Consider the following 22,461-nt stretch of genomic DNA (forward strand, 5'->3'; position numbering starts at 1 on the left):
TTCCAAGTCTTAACTTAAAATCTACTTACAAAAATCCAGGCTTCCTGGTTTCCTTTTCCTATTCACAGCTATTAGCATCTACAAACCTGAATGAATTTAATTTCTCTTTAGGATGAATAAAGTATTTTTTAGATGGAATTTAGAGCAAGTAGCTGTTAAACTATTTTGTACTTATAATCTTATTTTTTAAAGTGTAAAACTTTTCTTCATGTTTAAATCCAGTTACAAAATAAATCTCAGAGGAATAAACAGACAATAAAATAATCAGTAAAAACTGAATTTATTGAGGAAATATTTGCACCAGACTCAACATCCAACGCTTAAACGCAGATTAAAATGGTATAAATGAAATTTAAAATTTCTTCAAAAGACCCAAATGGAGTCCAAGGCTGAGCTCCTCTCCGTTTCCATGGTTACCTGCTCAGGAAACGCGACAGTCAGCAGAAAATAAGCAGACTCTGATCATGGTGATAAAAGTTTCACATGTGGGAGAATAAAAACGAAAAGGAAGCGGAACGAAGTGGATCCGGGCGCAGCGGGTCCGCCTCAGCTGTACAAGGTCATGTGGAGCCACTGGAACCAATCAGAGAGCAGGAAGCGGTTGAGACGCACCAAACAGGAAGTTCCGTTCAGATCACTCAAAATAAAACATGCTGGTGCACATTGGGAGGTTTTCAAATCAAGACATTTAAATCTAAAGTCTATGAAATAAAATACTGTAGAGCATTTTCATTTCCACTGAAAAAACAAAATCTTAAAGTATTTTAGTTTCTAGAGTAACGTCTCAGCTCACTTGAATTAAGACAAAACGTTCAAGTAACTTTTCAGCAAACCACAGGAGCTTGTCTTAAGCTAAATCCTTAATATTGATGGAAAATGTTTGTTACACTGGTAGATTATTTAATTCATCGAATACATTTTCCAATAAAAGAAATTCTCTGCCAGTAGAACTAGCAATGTTATGAATATTAAGGATTTACGGTCTTAAAACAAGCTCCTACATCTTACTGAAAAGTTAGTAATAATTTAGTTTTTATCTTATTTCAAAAATACTTGACTGGATTTTGTTTTTCAGTGTATTTCTGCACATTTTGTCTGTTTCCTCTAAATTACCATTTTAAACGTTATTTTTTAATAACTGCATCATTATTCTCCTCATGTTGTAAATTTGTCCTTACAGTAAAGTTTCTTATTCTAATTTTTATATATGTATTTTTTTTTATCCGCGCTCCTGCTTACAGGGCAGTCGCCCAGGGCGTCAATATTTGTTGGGGCTGCTAAGACTTTTTTTTCTACGAATACCTTAAAAACACTTTATGAATATAAAACATTTTTTTATAAGGTTGTGCGTTCTACCTTATATAAAACTCATAGTTCTATATCAAACGAATTACATTACATTTTTGGGATTTTTTGAATATAAACAATACATAAATATTTGAAATAAGAAGCTACTGCTCAGGCGATGTATAAAAGCTGCTGTGCAATAATTCATGTATAAAACAACATTAATTTATTGTAATTTGCATTATTTTTCTGCGGAGGATTAATCTGACTCCAGCCCGGGGGCCCAGGTTCCTGTAAATACGGCTCTGCACCTGAACTTTCCCACCCTGGGACAGTGAAGGATATTTATTTTATTTTCTCTTCTCTTTCAAACATGTTTTTCTTTCTGTTTTTTTCCAGTTTTCTCATCTTGAACTTGAACATTTCAGATTCCTGCAGAGTCTGAGACGAAGCTGTTGGGTTGTTTTTGTTTTGACTTTTCTGGGATTAAATGTTTTCAAACTGAGAATAATTTTCTCTCTGTATAATTATGAACTTCAAAAGGTTTGGAAATGGCCCAGTAACCCTTCCCGGATTGATGGGCCGGGAATTTCTGATCATTTTCAGTCAGTTTTTACTAAAATTGTTCAAACTTTTGTCATGTTGCAACATTTTAAGCTTAAATTAGTTTCTGTTCATACCTGTGTGTAGCTGATTGTTATGGTTCCGAGTCCCATTATGTCGTGGACTTGAAATTTGTCTAAAGAAGAAGAAAGCAATCATGATGTTTGAATTTTCAAATTTTCTGGGGGAAATTATGATTAAAAACATTAATTTAGTAATAAAATCATAAATGAAGCAGAAATCCTGGTGGATTTGTACAGAACTGGATGTTCAGGTGTTAAATTATAGATTATGAATTTGATCACTGCACCCATCATTTGAGTAAATGTAGGTATGATGCGAATTAGTGACTCTAGGCACTAAAGGAAAGAAACAAAGTTTTCCATCCCAGTATGTTGCTTTTAGCTCCGGGTCGCATCATGAAATTTGCCTGCAGAAGAAGAAGAAAGCAGTCTGAGTTTCCTGGCCGCTCTTACGGATCATGCTCTCCATCTTCATGAGCAGGAACAGGAAGCCGGGGTAGCTGATGGTCAGGTCGCTCTCCGTGTATCTCAGTCCCACCAGCTGCATCACCAGATCGTTCACCATGATGCCTGCAGCAGACGCAGCGGTCAGCAGAAACCAACTGGAGTCTATGTTACTCTGAATTAAAACTCCAGAGCTGATTAATCTGAGACATTTTTAATCTGAGACATTTTTAACAAAGTGCCACAATGCCAGAGAGAAAATCACAATGAGGAAGATTTTGTGAAAAAACAGACCATGAAACACAGCGAAGCTGAAACTTTAGATTAAAAACTTAAAGCTGCAGTATGGAGCTTTTTCTAATAAAATAATGTTTTAACATATTTGATTAAACTGTCATCATGTCGTGATAATTTAATATGAGGCAGATAATCTATGAAAACATTGATCTCCTCCCCGAGCTACTGTCTGAAGAAATGCACCAAAAACAACCAATCAGAGCCAGGAGGCGTGGCATAGCGCTGTCAATCGTCCTCATATACTCACTGCTACATGGGCTACTGTTAGAGAAACAACTTACCGTTACAGAAAAACCATTTGTCCACAGTCATCAGTGGCTAGGCTAACTAGCATTAGCATTTACGACAGGATCAACTGATAGGGAAAAGCTGGCAGCATGAAAGTGTGATTGACAGCGCTAAGCCCCGCCTCCCGGCTCTGATTGGTTGTTTCTAGTTGGCACTGGGAGAAGGCAGATTATCTGTCCCATAACAACCATCATCACATGGTGACAGCTTCAACAAATATGTAAAAAAAAAAAAAATTTTTCATAAAAATTACATAGAGATTAAAAATAAATTCAGGAAAAGGATCTCGTTTAAACGAGATCATTATCTGGTTATAGTGAGACATAAAACTAGTTAAGACGATTCAGTTTTATCATTTTAACAATGTTGAGAGAAACCTCTTCATAACAAGATTTATATCTCATTCAAATCTAAATATTTTCTCTTTTAAATAAGAAACGTTGTAGCAGTAAAACAGCAACACCTCAAGACGTAGCGAACCGCTTTACGCCTTTTTAATGAGTTTTATATCTCCTTAAATTAGGAATTTATTTGTTTTAACGAGATTTCTATCTCCTTAAAATGTTATATAGATACTAAACTCAATTCGCTAAAACAAAAAAAAGTTTCTCATTAAAACAAGAGACTTTATTATCAGATAGAAAACTTGTTTCGTTATGAGAAAGTTTCTCTTTATAATGAGATTTCTATCTTCGATAAACGAGTTTCCCGTTATACCGAGATAAAACTTTCTCCATAAAACCAGAAACTTCCTTCTTATGACAAGTTTTTCCCTTCAAAGTGAAAAGGTTTCTTTTTTTGTGTGTGTGTTAAAATGAGATATAAAACTCATCCTGTTAAAACAAGAAAGTTTCTCATTAAAACCTTAAACTTTCTAATCAGAAAAATCCTTTTCTCTGCATGTGCAGTGACGTGTGACCAGCAGGGGGCAGAAGTCTGACCAGATAACGTCCATAGAAACAGATTTAATTAAACACAAAAACAGTTTTTTATCTCGTTATAATGAGAAACTTTCATGGTTTCCGTTGCTGCGCTCCGCCTACCTGCTGCCTTCAGGGCCGGTTCGACCTCTTTGTACTCCAGGTGATGAGTTTTATTCGTGTCGTAAACCAGGAAGATATCCTAAAAACAACAACGAGCGAGTAAAATCCAGAACATCTCATGTTTTCCTGTGAAAGAATGAACATATCTGCAGCCGTGTGACCGACGGCGGCGTATGAGATGCCGGTGTTGCTATGGTTACCGTCCACTTCCTGATTTTGTCCCACAGCAGCTGGAAGTCAGACCAGTTCAGCCTCGCTTTGCCTTGGCTCTGCAGAAAACAGTGAGGTCAAGGCAAGCAACCGGAAACATCCCGACTGTCCTCGAACGCAGCGCAGAGTCCGCGCTCTGTAAAAACTAAAACCGGAAAATATTCAACTCAACTGAAACATCCCGACTGTCCTCGAACGCAGCGCAGAGTCCGCGCTCTGTAAAAACTAAAACCGGAAAATATTCAACTCAACTGAAACATCCCGACTGTCCTCGAACGCAGCGCAGAGTCCGCGCTCTGTAAAAACTAAAACCGGAAAATATTCAACTCAACTGAAACATCCCGACTGTCCTCGAACGCAGCGCAGAGTCCGCGCTCTGTAAAAACTAAAACCGGAAAATATTCAACTCAACTGAAACATCCCGACTGTCTTGGGTTGAAAATTATTCATGTTATTAATTTATAAGTTTAATTAATTTTAGTTTTCAAAACTACTGTAATTTTTTGGCCTGTGAGAATTTTAACAAGCTTTGTGTACCAAATTAAAAAAAAAAAGACTGTTGGCGTCACAGTTTCCTGATGATCGATTTTAACATACTGGGATTTGGCGCCACCTCTGGCTCAACCTGGAACTGCAGAGGAAGCAGTTTACCAGCTTCCTGTTTTTATATTTTCCCTTTAACAAACATTTAGTTTATGTAGGAACCGGTTTGGGTCCGTTTGAGCCGAAGCGTCCCAGCGGGTTCTGTGAGGATACGTCCATCAGGACCACCAGGCTCTTGCAGTGCTCCAGAGAAAGGTACCGCTCACTTCCTGCCAACACTGAACACACAACAGGCGGCCATTTTAGCCAGAGAACCGGTGAAATGTGGCGGGTTGAGTGGAAACATGGAGCGAAACGAACCTCCGCCCTGCAGCGCCTCGGTCAGCAGCCGCTGCAGCCGCTCAGGTTTACACAAACCTTCCTGGAGACACAAACCCAAGGAACAATTCAAAACTTCAAGGATTTTCAAGGTTCGCTTTCAAACTTTGGAGGAAACAAACCCACAAATGAACAAAAAAAGACTGTTTAAACTCTTTATTACTGTTAATAATGTATTGTTATAATATTTTATAAAACTAAAATAAAACAAAGTTTTCTGTTTTGAAGTGTCTGTTTTACATCTGACTGATCTGAGAGCAAAACATTAATTTAACAAAATAAATCCCCAAATTTCACTAATGTGGCTTAAATGAAATATAAGCTCATCAACAAGTCATTAGAAATAATAAACATTCAGTAAATAAACAAATCATGCTGAGGTACATTATCTTTCTGCTCAAATTAAATGATAAAATACAAAAAATAAATCTCTAAAAATAAATTCTTCCCAGATTTTCTGACTTTTAGCAAATAGAAATAATTTTGATGATTCTGACATAAAATAAGAAAAATTAATCTGATTTAACTACAGACAGCAAAAAAAAATAGTTTTTTATTAGGTGTGTGAAAATATCTGGTTTCAAATGTAAATATTTTCCAAATTTAGGCTTTTAATCAAACATTAGATTGAACTTTATTACCAACCTGTGCAGTTTGAACATGAAGAACTTTCAAGGACTTTATGCAGAAATCAAGAACTTTCCAAACCTTGAAAACACCTACAGAAAATTCCAGCATTTTACCAGTATGGACCCTTTTTAATTAAGGATGGGAAAATGAAGCAACCTGTTTGAATTGTTTTCAGACTTTGACTAGACCGTTCCTTCTTGCTAAATTTTCTGGCATTTAGCAAAAAGAAATAACTTTGGTGATTATGACTGACATAAAACAAGAAAAGTTTAGTCTAATTTTATTTCAGAGAGCAAGAAATAAAAAAAGTTGTATAATTATTTTATTAGAATTTAAAAAAACAATTTTCCAAATCCGGCCTTTTGATCAAACGTTGGTTACATTTTATTACAGAATTGCTCTGTTTGAATATTAAACACTTTCCAGACCCAGAAAACACCTGATTGAAACTGAATCATTTTAAAGGATAAGAACTCCTCCAGTCTGCCGTTTCCCACTTCCTGTCCAGAACCAGAACCTGCGGTAAACGTCGGGCCTCACCTTGTTGCTGTGTCGGTGGAAAAGCTTCCTGACGGCTGCGTCCGACGGCAGAGCGGCCTGGTGAGGAAGCGAGTGCTGCAGGGAAAATCAAAACCTTCAATCAGCCACTTCTGTCCAAACGTTACAGAAACGCAGAAATAAAGCAGGGAGGATGTGGGACGTTTTCCTGGCTCCAATCACAGGGGACATTTATATCAGAAACTTTTTCTCAGAGGAAGACTTTGAATCTGCTTTTAGCTAATCTATTAAACATTTAAACAGTGACCCATTTTCTTGTCATATTGCTGAAAATGTCCAACATGAATTTCAATTTTTTTATTCCAAAACTTAATGCCTTATAATAATGAGCCAAAATCTAAATTGATTTTTAAGATTTGGATTCAAAATTATTTATAAGTCCTGACTAATTTCTTTAATGAAAATATTTCTTTCTTTGTTTATTTTTGAGCTGGTGTACAAATCCATTATATATTTTTGTATTTTTAGTTCTAAGAAATTAAATATTCTTTTGGCCTGTGATTATTTTTAACAAGCTTTTCGTACCAAACAAAAAAAAACACAAAAAAAAAAAAAACGGTTTGCTTATTATATCGGTTTGTTTCACGGTTTGGCGCCACCTCTGGCTCAAATAGGAACTGCAGGCTCCAAAGAAGAATCAGATCCTGGTTTTTACAGATTTTCTTTTATACATAATTAGTTTAGATGTTAGTAAATGTTTTAAAAGCTGAAAAACCTTTTGAGTCTGTTTTACGTCGCAGGACACGATCCTACCTCTGACTTGGGAGAAATGAAAACTTTGCGTTACCTCTCTTATCGACAAAACGTCGAGCGGCGTCGGTTTGTGAGCTGGACTGAAACAAAAAACATTCAAAGCAGCAAATAAAACACACAGTCAGGGGGGAAAAGAAAGTACACCTCATTCAGTTCTCTGGCTTTAAGCTTCAGGACAAAATGAATCAAAATTATTTAAGTTAAGAGTGAAAAAAACATATTTTTGAATATTTTTAGATTATTTATGTTAGAGATTAATAATCGTTCTCTCTTTTTAACGATTTTTAAAAATCATTTTAAAAAATACTTTGAAAAATAAGTTTTCAAAGTGTGAAAAAACATAAGCTATTCCAATAACTAATAAAAACTGAACTATATTTAACTAATAAAACCAGCAAACACACACTAAAAACTAAACTAAAACAAAACAATATTTAACTAACAGTAACTAATAAAGACTAAAACTAACTGAATTAATCAAACAAATGGAATAAAACTGAACTACAATGAAAACGTAAACGACAGAAACTGACGTGGCGTCGCTGCCCGGCTCCGTCAGCACCCTGAGCAGGAACTCCCCCTGCTGGTTGGGTTCAAAGGTCGAGGGGATGATGATGTAGCGACCTGGAGGGAGCGAGCTGCGGAGGACGACCTCCCGGCGCGTCGAGTGTTGCGTCCAGCAGAGGACGCCTTTCCGCAGATCCTCCGCTGACAGGAAGGCGTTCCGGGGATGAGCCTGGAGCCACAAACACGTTTTATTACGTCACAAGTTTTTAAATCCACGTTGGCAAATGGAACCGGAATAAAACCGGAGCAGCTGGCAGGAAGCCTTTCAGCTAACTTCATCACTACAGGCCAGAGACGATGCAAACGTCACAGCATCTCCTGCTTCTTCACTAACAGAAGCTGGAAGGTAAAACAGCTCCACACTGCAAAAACACAAAACAAAAACTGACACATTATTTCACTCACAACGTTTTATCCATTTTATGAGTGAAATAATCTGCCTGAACCCGAACTTTTTCTCAATATTAAGGAATTATTTACTCAAAACAAGCTCCTATTTCTTGCTAAAGGGAAGACATGCGGTAAAGGTCATCGGGACCGGGAGTCCAACCCACGACGTCCGCGTCGAGGACTAAGGCCTCCAAACGTGGGGCGTGCACCACAGCACGCCCCGTTTTAAATCAAATGTGCTGAGATTTTTGCTCTAGAACACAGGAGTCAAACTCCAGTCCTGGAGGGCTGAAACCTTTAGATGTGCCTCTGCTGCACCACCTGAACAGAATAATTTGGTCATTAAGGTTCTGGAGAACTGATCTACACACGGAGGAGGTCATTAAGTCATTTCATTCCAGTGTTTGTACCTGTGGCACATCTAAACACAGGACAGCGGCCCTCCAGGACTGGAGTTTGACATGCTGCTCTAGAAACTGGAGAAAAATAGTTGGTAATATTTTGTGTTTTTGCAGTGCAAGACCTCCTCCATGCCTTATCCTAGAAATTTGTTCTCGAGTTGGGTCATTAAATGCATCGATACCTGACTTCAGGACCATATCTGCCTCTGTGTGTGTGTGTGTGTGTGTGTGTGTGTGTGTGTGTGTGTGTGTGTGGGTGTGTACCGGGTATATATGCAGGCCAACAGAGAGGTGAACACCTCGGCGTCTCTGATATTTCTGCATGACGGCCACGACGAAGGAGCAGCTGCTCTTGCTGTTTCCGGCCACCTCCGACAGAACCAAAAGGAACTGGGGATTCTGCCAGAAGGAGTCTGGAAAACACACACACACACACACACACACACACACACACACACACACACACACACACACACACACACACACACACACACACACACACACACACACTTACTGCCACGATCTGAAGTCAGGCAGGCAAACAGAGTTTCTATTTCTGAGGATCAAAGTTGCTCCTATGAGTTGTTTTATGAATCTGTCTCTTTAAATCCAAATCAGCTGCTGCTGGCCACGCCCCCCAACTCAATGTTTACACTCCACATGACAATGGCTGTCAATTGATGCGCAATTATACAAACGTACACCTTTGAAAAGCAGAAGTGGACCCTCCTGCACAACCAACAATAATGCAGTGAGTGGTTTAGGGATGATAAGTCAACAACAAAACTCTTCTCTCTTCCAGCAGCCATTGTACAGCATGTAAAACCTGCTGACTAAACATGCTGGAACTGAGCTGGGGTTGCTAGGCAACAGGCGGAACTCTGCTGGGGTCGCTAGGTAATGGCACAGTGCCCGTTGAATGTGACGTTACATTCGGAAGGTTTTTGAAGCGGCTCATTTTCCGGACACCAAAAAACATTAACTTTAACTTTTTTTTAATGTTTTTAGAAGCAGTTCAGACCCAAATGGAAGAACAAAAATGTGCAGAAAGTGGATTTTACCCAATAGGTTTCCTTTAAACGTTTCCATCCTGGTTAGAAGCTCAGTGAATTATAAACCTGCTAAGATATTCAAGTTAAAGGAGGTGAAAGAATTTCAGCCTCATTCTGTTTTTAGCATTTTTAAAATTAGTAGCAGCTTAGTGTTTGATCTACGGTGGCCGACAGGTGCAAATGCGCAGCAAAAGAGAAAACATGCAAACAAAAAAGAAGACACCCCCGAATGAAATGCAGCAAATAAAAAGAGAGACGCAAACACCCCCGAATGAAATGCAGCAAACAAAAAGTGTTGAAAACGGAAGTGCTCCAGACCACTAGGGGGAGTCAAAGAAAATAGTATTCATTTCTATGGGACCAGATGCAAGATTCAGAGAAAGAAATTTGAAAGAAAGTAAAGGTATCTCTCTGAATCTTGCATCTGGAAAGTGTGATTATTGTGAGAAGTCTGAAACAATAGAGCATGTTATTTTAGAGTGTTGTAAGTATGAAGAAGAGAGAAGATGCATGCTGAGAGAGTGTGTAGGTATTAAAGAAAGGTTTAATTTAATAGAATTTTTGAGGAGAGATTTCAGGAGTAGACATATTCAAATAATTATTCGGTATCTTAAAAAAACAAAGCTATTTCATAGGATATGAGTAGAGCAAGTTGGGTGTGAGTGTGTAAAGAATATCAAAGAGGGGTATATAAAGTTATAAGCAAGTTGGATAATATAAGCAGGTGTGTATGTGTGGGGGTATGTTTAATCAGGAGTTAATGGAGGGAAAAGGTAGAAAGTGAAAGTTTATAGACCATCTCGAACCACACTCCATACTGGTAAGTGGCGGTAATGCTACTGTAAGTTTGTTGCCAACCGCCAATAAATACCAAGAAGAAGAAGAAGAAGAAGAATCTTGCATCTGGTCCCATAGAAATGAATACTATTTTCTTTGACTCCCCCTAGTGGTCTGGAGCACTTCCGTTTTCAACACTTTTTGTTTGCTGCATTTCATTCGGGGGTGTTTGCGTCTCTCTTTTTATTTGCTGCATTTCATTCGGGGGTGTCTTCTTTTTTGTTTGCATGTTTTCTCTTTTGCTGCGCATTTGCACCTGTCGGCCACCGTATTGATCTGATCAGAAACAGACAAAACAAAAAAAGCTAACTGATTTCTGCGCAGCACTTTGAGCTGATTTTAGATTTTAAAAAAAGTTCTAGTTTCACTGTTAGATTATTTCACTTATAGAAAAAATGTCCGACTAGAACTTTTTCCATCAATATTAAGGAATTATTTACTTTTAAAAAGCTCCTATATGTCGCTGAAAAGTTACTTGTAAGTTAGTTTTGTCTTATTTCAAGTGTAGTGAGATATTTGCACTATAAACTAGACCAGTGAGGGATACACAATTTACTTTTCTCAATAGCATAAACATTTAAATAACATGTATAACTTTCCTTCCACTTTACTGTAAACTGATTTGTTCACATAAAGTCGTCCTCCTGCTCTGAGGTTTTTCTCACACTGAATCATAAATGACAGTAAATGTTAAAATGTCTCACTGCTGTCAGGAGGTCCTCCAGCTGTGATGTTCGGCAACCAGGCTCCATGATGCATGACGCATTTCCACGGTGACATGTCAGAGCCGGGCGCGCTCTGCGCCTCCGTCAGGTGACACACCTCCATCGCGTCAAAGTTCAGGTTGAAGTCTGACACCGACATCCTGACAAACGGTCAGAGCAAGAAGTCCGTTCACCCACACCGCTGCCTCCAACCAGACCAGAGATCCATCCCATCGAATTTAAGATTTGGAAATCTGGATTTTTTTTTCAGATGTCAGCACGCCCAGGCGGCCATCTTGTTTGACAAACGTTTTTTTTTACAACTTCCATTTATTTTGGAGTTATTAATTCAGGTCAACTCTACGATGAGATACAGACACGCCACGTGTTGCTGTTTACATCCGGGAACTTTGCGCAAAAAGCTGGAGCTACTTCTAGCTACTGCTGCTATTAGACGCTTCTTTTCCTCGCCATCGGTAGCCGCGCTGCCGCAGTAGAACCGCTAACTAAATGACACCTGGAGATGAAGGAATTACTAACTCAGTGCAAAGGGAAATAATAATGCAGAAAACTGTTACAGCACAACTTAAAACCACTTTTTTTTTTCTCGCTCTCTGTGTCGGCTACACTACACGCAGACTCGTTGCCATAGCAACTGACAACAACGCCACTTCATGTTTCAGGATTCAACACCAAAAAACACTCAAACATTTTCCGCATAAAGAACAGAACATTCAGTCAGCTACAGATTTATGTTTTTTGGCTTGACGGTTATTTTGCGATTATTAATAAGTGATGCTGCGATAGATTAGCTACTGCTGCTATTAGCTAAGCTAACACAGAGGTGGTAGATTAGCTACTGCTGCTACTAGCTAAGCTAACACAGCGGTGGTAGATTAGCCACTGCTGCTATTAGCTAAGCTAACACAGCGGTGGTAGATTAGCCACTGCTGCTATTAGCTAAGCTAACACAGCGGTGGTAGATTAGCTACTGCTGCTATTAGCAGTGGTACACTAGCCACCGCTGCTATTAGCTAAGCTAACACGGTGGTGGTACACTAGCCACCGCTGCTATTAGCTAAGCTAACCCAGCGGTGGTAGATTAGATACTTTAAGCACCTGCTCTACTGATGATCTGTCAGAGTTGGTGTTCAGTTCGCTTTTTTTTATTTTAACTGAACTAAAACACCGAATTCCTCATCACATCTACATGTTACGGTTGTCAAAGTCAAGCTAGCATAACTGAAGTACTTCTTCCCTTTTCCACGCAAATGTTTTCTTTAATTAAAACTTTTTCCTGGCCTTGTTATCTAATTGTTGTAGTGTTGACAGTTAGTACCAAAGCACTGTGTTCCTTTTTCTTTTATACATCAGGCGTACATTTAAGATTTGGCGCGTTATATTGATAACTTAACAGCTAAAACCAAAGCTAGTCATCGTTAGCCAGCAGCTCTTTGCCCTCCAGCCGGGATTTTGAGCGTCTGACGTCACACTGAAACGTGTCTATAACAGTCAGGCTAAGATAAGTTATAATGTTACAAGAATGCAGTAATAGTAACAATTATATGATAACAAAGTTGAAATAATACAAAGATTGTCTTAATATTACCAGAATAAAGTTGTAATATTAAGAGAATGAAGCAGTAATTTTATGACAATTCCAAAACAAAATATAAACAAAAACTGTATTACTTCTCATTTAAAAAGCTTTTTCTCTTAATTTTAAGACGTACTTCTGGTAAATTTGTCTTTATTATGACTTTATTCTTGTAACTAAACAAACATTCGCCTAGTCCTAATACTCCGTTACTCAACTCACTGATATTTAAGACGCTTTTTCAAACTATTTCCTGTCATTTCTAATTTAAGTGAGAAAAAAGTAGATTAAAGCTGGAAATGTGAGATTTTGTGACGAGCTTCAGGGTGTTCGATGAAGCAGAAACGCCACGTTGTGCTTCATGTTTGTGAAAAGCGCTGGAAGCTGAAACTCACCAGAACTCCCCGTCCTCCTGCCGGACCCGTCCCAGTCGTTTCTGCTCCTCAGCGCTCACCTTTGTCCACTCGTTCCTGGAACAGAAACGCTCTCAGACATCCAGCTGAAGCAGGTCCTACGGGCTGGAAGGCCGCTCAGTGAGGAGAAACAAAAAAAACTCAGATCCCAGGAATAAAAACCTTCATTTGTGGAGACGAGTCCAGTGATGGCCGCTGTTACATTTACAGGACAAATGAGGACTGTCATAATTAGTCCTGTCATGATAAATTTTCCTGGATGTTAAATTGTCCCAGAAGTTATTGCAATAAACGATAATGTTGTTGTTTAGAGACCATTTTTAAGTAATTTAATGGAATAATGATGCAACAATACCTTCCTGCAGATCAATAAACTTTAAATTCTAATGAACATTTAACTGGAAGACAATTTAAATATCCAAAATAAATAAACAACAAATTAAATGAACCATGAAGCTGCCATGTCTTCTTATTCAATAATTCAGCAGCAAAACCGGTTTATGAATTGAAAATATTGTTTATTCTCTTGACATATGGTTTTCAATTAAAATGCTCTGAATCCATAATTCCCACATGAAGTCACCCTGCCGCCATTTTGATAGGCGGAAGCAGCTTTCCACTGGATATTGTTGGATTCAAGAAAGACATAAAAACGAAGGTAGTAAAATAATAAAGAGAAGATTTTATTACATCAAGTGAAAAAACTTTGCTGCTAAAAACTGAAAGTCTGGTTAATATTGAGAAAAAACAAACACAGATGATCTAAAACAGCACGGACTGGCACTCAGCACTTTATTACTGTTTCAAATGTTTCTAAAAGCAACTCAGACAATACTGTACTGAACCGTAACAATATGTACTTTGTAGGCAAACCTGTGGGTTAAAATGACAAATCAGTTTGCAAAAAGTATGAAATGTAAAATGTAGATGTGCATACATAGATTTAATCTTATTATAGTCAGTGATCAATGCTGTGAATATAATACGATGACATTTTCCGAAAGAGAAGAAAAAGCCTTAAAGCTGCAGGATGTAACTTTTATAAAAAATATTTTCTGTTGAAACGTCACTATATCGTGACAGTTTGGTATGAAGCAGATAATCTGTGGAAAAAATTGAGCTGCTCTACCTTCTCCCAGTGCTGACTAGAAACAACTTAACGCTGTCAATCAATTGTTAGAAGTTGGTTGACACCGCTAAGACAGCAGGTCTTAGCGGTGTGCCGTCGTTCAGCCCCTCTCCACCTAGCCAGGCTGGTTAGCATATCAACCAGATTTTCCTGAAATGGTAATTTGTTGAGCACATTTATCAGCGAGTTCATGAGGTTGACTGACAGCGCTAAGCCCCTCCCCCTGGCTCTGATTGGTTGTTTTTGGTGCATTTCTTCAGACAACGGTAGCAGCTCAGAGAGGAGGTGGAGCTCGATCTTTTCACAGATTATCAGTTTCACTTCATTGTCACAACATGGTGACAAATGAAAAACAATGTAAGTATCGGTAATGCTGCTCTGATTTAACTTAATTTAATTGCCCTTTGAGATCAATAAAGTATTTTTAAACTGAACTGAATTTGAATTGTAACGCTGTTTACCGGACGCCTACCAAGATGGCGCATTTCCAGGGAAACTTTCTTCCAGTCCGGTCTTGTGAGAGCTACCTATTACAGATCCTGCCATTAAGTCAATTAAAATATGAATCGTGTCGCACCACTAATAAAAACGTTTCAGGTTTTATTGAAGACCCTAATGTTACAATAAAAATGCTAGTAAATGTTGCACCGACCTGTCGTTGTCGCTCCAGGCCCCTAACCACTCCGTGTGGCCCCATGGATTGAGGATTCGCACCAAATCTTTAAACCCATCAGTTGTTTTCACCTGGTGGAGGGAGAGAATGAAAGAAATTTCAGTAAGAACATTGTTCTGTTCTTACTTTGTTCCCAGTAAACGCCTCAGGGCTTCTTGCCACGAGTTTGACATTTATAATCAGGGATAATCCCTCGTTTGTGTTTGTTCAGAGAGCGTTACCTTCTCCACCGCCGTCAGGGAGTAGGCATGTCGGTACATGATTCCCATCTCGTTCTTCTTTTCCACCTCACCCTGAGGCGGAGCGAGCATCAAAGGAATGAGGCAACATTAACAACACTTCAAAACAAATTTCAACACACACCACACAAATAACACATGTAACCTTTTATTCTTTGACTTTAAATTAGATCAGTATATGTTTAAGCAATTTCGGAAAGCACAGATGATAATGATGGTTTGCTTTTGCTACTCATTAACATCTCTTGAGGAAAATGGAGGCATAAAAACCCTCAAACATGCTGCTTCTTTTCTGGACCATGGAAAAATCCAGAAAAGAAGAAATAAGCAGAGATGCACTGTGAACCTCGCCACCATTATTTACAGAAAAACAAGTCCAGCACCGACACAGCAGGGCTGGACAATCAATCAATAACAATATATATCGCAATAGACACAATCAATAGATGATTCATCTGGTACAGTATTCAATATATAGAATATTCACTGAATAGAAGCACACAGTATTAGCTTTAGCCACTCAACCTCTCAGAGCTAGCTAACTTACTCTTTCGTTACCTAGCAACAACTTGTTGCGCAACTTGTGGTTACCTAGCGACACCTTGCTGAGTAACTTGTGCAGCAGCAGTTTAAGGCTTTGCTATTGTGCCTCATAACAGCTTAAAAATAAAAAACAATGTCATGAAGTGAAAACGGGATAAAAGAGGAAAGGTCACGCAAAGGTCAAGGTTGAGTTATCCAGTTTATAAAATACAATCGATGTTTCAACGACGGGTTTGTAAAGGACGTACGAACTCTTCATGTGAATAACAAGGTTCAGGTGACTGGCAGAGCAAGAACATGTAGTAACAAACACGTAGGCTACATGTCCGTCTAGCTAGGACAGGGCTGGGCGATCCTGGTCCTTGAAGGTCCAGGATCCAAGCAACTTTTAGACGTCTCCCTGATCAAACACACATGAATCCAACAGCTGAATCACCTCCTAAGTGCAGTCACGGTCCTCCAGAGTCCTGCTAATGACCTACCAAATGTTAATGTTCTACCTTTTATGGTCAACAAACGTTATTGAGCAAATGGCAATAAAAAAACAAATGATGCAGAGGAATACAAGGCTTACATGAACATGGTGGTTTATCAACATGGCTGAATTTAGCACTTTAGCATTAGCTTCCGCTAAATACTATGTTGCTATAACGCTTTAGTGCATCTAATATTTATGATTAATATTTATGATTAATGCCTCCAGGTGTGGAATGTTGCTAAAAGCATTTGCTTCTCATTTCCCTGATCTTTATCAAGTAGAAATGTTTGACGTTAGTCTCCACCAGGTGAACCAGGTGAACCTCCTCCCCCTGCGTACCTTGCCGTTGGCACAGTTGATGAGCGCTCCTTTGGCCAGCAGGTTCCTGAGGAGCTCCGGCAGGTCTTTGGACACCAAGGGGAGGCTGAAGACCTCGGTCACTCCGCCGGTCATGTCCACCATGGCCTCATGAGGGTAACCCAGTTCCAGCGCTCGGTAGCCTCCTTTCAGCCTGACTCAACCAAACAGACGTCAGCAGCTCAGCACAGGGAGGGATTTCATTTCATAAAATTTACTTTCAGAGCCACCCAAAACCAGAAGCCTGATTAAAAACAGAAATAAGCAAAACAGTTTTCCTAAATGCATTCATTTCTTCCCTAATTACTTACTTTGCGTAGGCCTTTTCCAGCAGAGAGCTCCAGAACTCGTGTCTTTCAGGGGAGCTGAGGTAGATCAGCTTGTTGTTGTACGTTGGCAGGAAGTCGTCAATCCTCACCTCCTCCCACTGCCCATACTGCCAGAACTACACACAGAGTTACAAAAACCCTCCAGGGGGACCTGTTACGGTTCCTGGGACTGGTTAGCTGTACAAAACATTCATCTCACAGCTAATGAGATTGATGAGATCTCAGTCTGGATCTGCTTTCAGAATGATCCGTTTTAGGGTCTCTGTCACTTTAAATCCAAATAAACTGCTGCTAGCCACGCCCCCCCAACTTAATGTTTACAATCGCACACAGAAATGGCTGCAAACAGATGCATAATTGTGCAACCATACATCTTTGAAAAGCATTAGTAGAGCCTCCTGCACAACAAGTGGTTTCTGGATGTAAGTAAACAACAACAAAAAGAATTCTGAAATTTTACATTTTATTTTGAAAATCTTCACACAAATCCTTCTGGGGAACTCCCATGGTGTTGTATGCTACTTTAACTGGAACAAATGTCTGGAATGAAATTTAACTGGGATTTAAATGAATCCAGAGACCTTAAAACTCTGAACACATTATGAAACAAATAAACCCCGGCTGCCTCTGCTTGACCAGATACGTACTCTGAAGGAGAATCTGCCGTTGTAGCCGTCCTGGAAGCTCTGATTGAGAGGAACGACCTTCTTGAGGAGTTCTGGGTAATTCGCCAGAGATGCTATGGCGGAGAGCACCCAGCAGTCACCTGCAGACGACACACCAACGTTCAACTGGAGGATCCTTCAACATGGAACCTCAAACACGCTCAGTGACAGGAACCTCAAACACGCTCAGTCAGAGCCTCAGTCAGGCCTTAATAACTCTTACATTGAAGTATCCAAAGCTAAGGCCCAAAAAATGCCTTGAACTTATTTTAAAAAGTAAAGTGGTCTCCAGATTAAACTCAGATCCTTCATTTTGTTGTGGCAGGAATATTTAATCACGTATATTCATTGCATTTTGTTTTTCTCGTGGGAATTTTCTGTCAGGCAAAGTTCATTGCATTCTGTGACTCGAAACAGTTGCGGCTACCGCTAACTAGCTGCTAGCATGCCCATGCTAGCTAAATAGCTAGTTTTCTTGAATCAATCATGGGTAAATGCAAATAGGCCAGTCACAATAACAGATCGCCTGATAAATTAAAACAAACTCAATAATTTTCACTTGTATGATTTATTGTTTTTCTCTTTTTCGACCAAAAACTAGATGATAAAAATCTTCAGTCTGGTGTTTTGCCATTTTTTGAAGGATTATTTTGCTTACATAGACTTCATAATTAACTTCATTTGTTGTTTCTGTTGTTTATTTATTTTGGATATTTAAAATTTCTTCCAGATCCAGTGGTAAATGTTTGTTTTCATCCTGTCTAAATTGGTGAATGAATGAATAAATTTTTACTTTTGCACACAGTTTTTTTAAAATCAATCCATATCGGTGTATTTTCATTCCACCTTGGAAAGGAATATTTAAAATAAGTCACTATGGATCTGTTAAAATCCCAACATTGATGACAGAAATGAGCATTAATTAATTCAGGCTCTGCATCATGTAAGGCTGGAAGACAGAAGGTCTCTCACTCAGTTTCCCCTGGCAGATGTCGAGCCGTGAAGCTCCGTCCACTATGAACTTGGGCGAAGGAAAAAGCTCCTGGAGACGTCGGGAAGTTCAGGTGAGAAGGAGAGAAAGAAAATGATCAGGATCAGTTCAGAGCTGGCAGAACAAAATACATCCAGTTCATGGTTATCATTCTGCAGAAACACTCCAGACATGTTATAAAACAGTAGATCTGTTTCCAAGAATCACAAACTTTAATCAATCGGCAGCCAGTGGCTCCATGCTTTGCACAAGATGGCCGCTGCAAGAGAGCAAGTTAGCAGACATGGGGAAGGGCAGCACCACCTCAACATATTTTTATTCAAGTAAAAGTAAAAAGTAGCTGTCCAAGAAATCACTTAAGTAAAAGTAAAAAAGTATTTGGCATGAAGTCTACTCAAGTACTGAGTAACTGATCAAATTGGTAATTTCATCGTGAAGTATCACTTCTCTGATTTACATCATTTTACTCTTACTTGAGTAACATTTCTGGGTTTTCTCCCCACTGAATGAAAAACAAACATGTTTTAACCAAAAACTCATCAGACACAGACCTGCAGTTTCTGTTAAAGTTTCAGACGTTTTTAATGGAAGAAACTGATTTGGAAAATCTATTTATTTATTTAACCCCTCCAGGGGCTCTTTTTGTGGGCTCTAGTGTCCCTTTTACGAAAGTAGGCTGACAGGAATGGAGAAGACATGTGGCAAATGTCGCCGGGTCCGGGAGTCGAACCCGCGTCGAGGACTCAAGGCCTCCAAATATGGGTCGCGCTAACCGCTACGCCACCACGGCACGCCCGGAAAATTTATCTTTGACTGATTTTTGTTACTTATATTAATTATTTTTCATTTTCGTCTTTAAAATACCAACATTTCCACTTAACTTTATATTTTGGTCCATCTGATGATGCATTTTTTAGATATTAAATGATTCATGTTTTGATCAGTTGCTCAGTACATAAATCATCTTTTGACCAAATATTCTTTTGCTCTCAGTTTAGTAACTTGTTGGACGGCCACTTTTTAGCTTTACTTGAGTAAAAATATGTTAAAGTAGTGCTGCTCTTACTCGAACACAATATTTCGGTACAGACCTCTGTACTCTTTTTTGCAGTGTTCTTGCTGCAAGGCAGCAGTGAAATCTGTTTCAGGTTTCCTAATATTTTCTGCCAGACCCATTTCAACATCCAGGATTCCAGTAATCATCGCCTAGATGCTGAAACTGGCGAGGAATTAATTAACACCCTGAAAGTCGTCCAATCTTAAACACCGAAGGGCATAAAGTCCTGAGCTAACTGATGGCTGCGAGACAGAGCAGGAAGACAAACACCAGGATGTTCTTTACACTTTTCACCAGACCGGTTTGTTCATCCAGCAGCTGCTCACAAGAAAACCCTGCAGAGCCCCATGTTTGCCTTTGTGTCAAGATTTGTAGGCAAGAGTGTGAACGGAGAACTTCCACCTGATTCTGTAGCTCACTTATCTGGTTCTGTTTTCTGGTTCTGCTTCTCTTGTTGGCAAAGGGATCGACTGTCGCAACCACATAATATGTGAGAAACATATTTTGGAGAAGCTGCATTCAGCTTCTATGCTGCAACGGAAACACTGAGTTCCTTTAAATCAAGGCTAAAAACCCGATCAGAGTTGCCTCTGATTCACTGTAACTGATGGAACATTGATCAATATGTATATATATATATATATATATATATATATATATATATATATATATATATATATATATATATTTTTTTTTTTTTTTTTTGCCTGATGATTTTGATATTTTTTGTTGCTTTTTTCGTAATTCTTTGCTGTTTTATGTTTTTATGCTGGGATCATTTTGAACTGCCTTGTTGCTGAAATGTGGCTCCTGCACTAAGAAATCAGATAAACCAGGTTGTTTCAGATAAACCAGGTTGTTTCAGATAAACCAGGTTGTTTCAGATGCATTGAAAACTGAAAACACTCGACAGTCATTTTGTTCAGCTGTTTGCTTTGTGTGTTTTTCTGCTTCACGTTGACGCTGACCCATTCCCTACAGAACTCCAGGCCGCTGTATGGACTCCATTGTTTTGGACTCTGTTGACTCCACATTTCTTTTTACCTGACTCACCTTCTCAGGTAAAGTTCAGACATTGCCTCCAGCTGCATATCAAATTCAAATTTTTCACAAAACCTGTATTATTGTTTCACTGCTTCCTGCTGTAAGTGGCTGGAATAACGAGGCTAAATATTCAGTTTTAAAGCCGGTTTAATGTTTCTTTGCTTCCGTCTAAACTTTTAACCCTAAATCTGCCTGTAATTTGCCTGAATGACTCTGGAGCATCTAGTTCAGATCAGTCACCAGACTAAAGATTTCCTTCCTACGGAGAAGTTTATGCCTGTAGTGTACAGCATTAGTACTCCTCTTTACAGAAGTTTTATTGGAGGTTTTTGTGTATTTCTGCTTCGTGCTTCAACCTTTCTCTCCCTGAACTTTTGCTTCTCTTAAAACAAATTGTTTAATTTCAACACTCAACTAAAACTAAAATTAATTCAGATGAATCTGGTTTTAACAATAAAACATCTGTAGTTTCTTTTGAAGAATGTGCAAAGTTGGGTAGTAATTAGTTAAATTTACTTGAGTAACTTTTGGGGGAAAAAAATCCCTTTTAGGAGTATTTCTGTACGCTGTACTTTTTACATTTACTTGTATAATCATGTTATGAAGTATCACTACTACGGTGGCCGACAGGTGCAAGCGCGAAGCGACAGGTGTGACGCAAACATGAAAACAAATGCAGACAAGCAAAATGCTCCAAACAGAAATGAGCTTTTGCAAATGCGGTTAAAGGGTTAACATAGGAGCCATGTTGTGATGACTTCCTGAAGGCGGAGCTTCAGAAAAAGCATTCATTTCTTAAAGAGACAGAGGCCCAACTTCAAGGCCTTAAATCAGGAAGTAACATTTCTTTTAAGTCATATATTTATTTTTAGCATTCTTATAGCAATTTAAGGTAACAGTTACTTGCTTATGCTATAAGGTGGCAAAATGTGCCTGGAAAACATTAAATGCTGCCCCTTTAAGACATTTCTAATATTGTATTAAAAAGCTCAATTGGTTTAATAAAAAACGGCAGAATGTGTAATTTTTTAAAACTAATTAATCAATTAAAATAATCAATTGGTTAATAATTGCCTTTGGATCCAAGTAGCTCAGCTTGCTTATGCCTCAGGCCGGCTGTGCAGCACTATAAACCAACACGTCTTTGCAGAGTTGGGTAGGAACTACTTACATTTACTCAATAACACTCACTTTTTGAACAATTGTACTTTTTGGAGTACTTTTACTACGCTGTACTTTTTACTTTTACTTGAGTAATTTTATTATGAAGTATTTCTAATTTTACTTGAGACGAATTTGGAAACATTTTCTTTTCCCTGATTTTTATTACTAATATGAATTATTGTCATGTTGGTCCTTAAAATACCAAAATTTCCATTTCATTTTATATTTTGGTCCGTTTGATGATGTAATTTTTAAATTATCAATAATTTGATCAGTGCTTAAGTAAACTTTTTACCAAATACTTTTTTACTTCTACTTGAATAATTTCTTGCTACTTTTTACTTCTACCAGAGTAAAAATACGTTGAAGTGGAACTACTTTCAGTTTTTTGGTACTCTGCCACCTGAATCTCGTGTTTTTACCTTCGGCCGCATCCATCTAACTCCGCCCTCCATCTCCAGCTTTCCCACCGGGAAGTGGTAGTCCACGCACAGCCCGTCGCGGCCCACCGCGTCCACCTCCCCGCCCTCCAGCGGGATCCCCAGGGCCCCCATGTTCATCAGCCAGAGGCGGGACTGGGAGCCCATCAGGTCGTCGGAGCTCTCCGAGGCCGCATCGTCGCTGTCCGGCGGAGGGAACGAGCTTTCAGAGGACACCCTGCGGGACTTGATCATGCTGGAGCCGGACTGTGCTCACCTGAGCTCCGCAGGCAGGTAATAAACTCCCGCAGGCCCCGCCCACCCAGAACAAACCGCGCACCTATAATAACTAAGG

General features: G+C 39.0%; 1 protein-coding gene across 1 annotated transcript; it reads right to left on the reverse strand.

The window, feature by feature from the left end:
• Positions 1 to 261: 261 nt before the first annotated feature.
• On the reverse strand, positions 262 to 22,393 carry LOC102224358 (calpain-9). Its single transcript, XM_023351616.1, has 20 exons — positions 22,110 to 22,393; positions 18,404 to 18,473; positions 17,414 to 17,532; positions 16,749 to 16,882; positions 16,420 to 16,591; positions 15,042 to 15,113; positions 14,800 to 14,891; positions 13,001 to 13,075; positions 11,009 to 11,169; positions 8,680 to 8,828; positions 7,591 to 7,793; positions 7,092 to 7,137; positions 6,287 to 6,361; positions 5,099 to 5,159; positions 4,952 to 5,016; positions 4,186 to 4,254; positions 3,986 to 4,064; positions 2,367 to 2,483; positions 1,968 to 2,026; positions 262 to 573 (listed from the first exon to the last, which is right to left on the reverse strand). The coding sequence occupies exons 1-20, from the start codon at positions 22,359 to 22,361 to the stop codon at positions 547 to 549; spliced, it is 2,097 nt and encodes a 698-aa protein (XP_023207384.1). The 5' UTR covers positions 22,362 to 22,393; the 3' UTR covers positions 262 to 546.
• Between the last annotated feature and the right edge of the window lie 68 nt (positions 22,394 to 22,461).

Source organism: Xiphophorus maculatus, chromosome 18 (genome assembly GCF_002775205.1).
Source record: "Xiphophorus maculatus strain JP 163 A chromosome 18, X_maculatus-5.0-male, whole genome shotgun sequence".
NCBI classification, from domain to species: domain Eukaryota; kingdom Metazoa; phylum Chordata; class Actinopteri; order Cyprinodontiformes; family Poeciliidae; genus Xiphophorus; species Xiphophorus maculatus.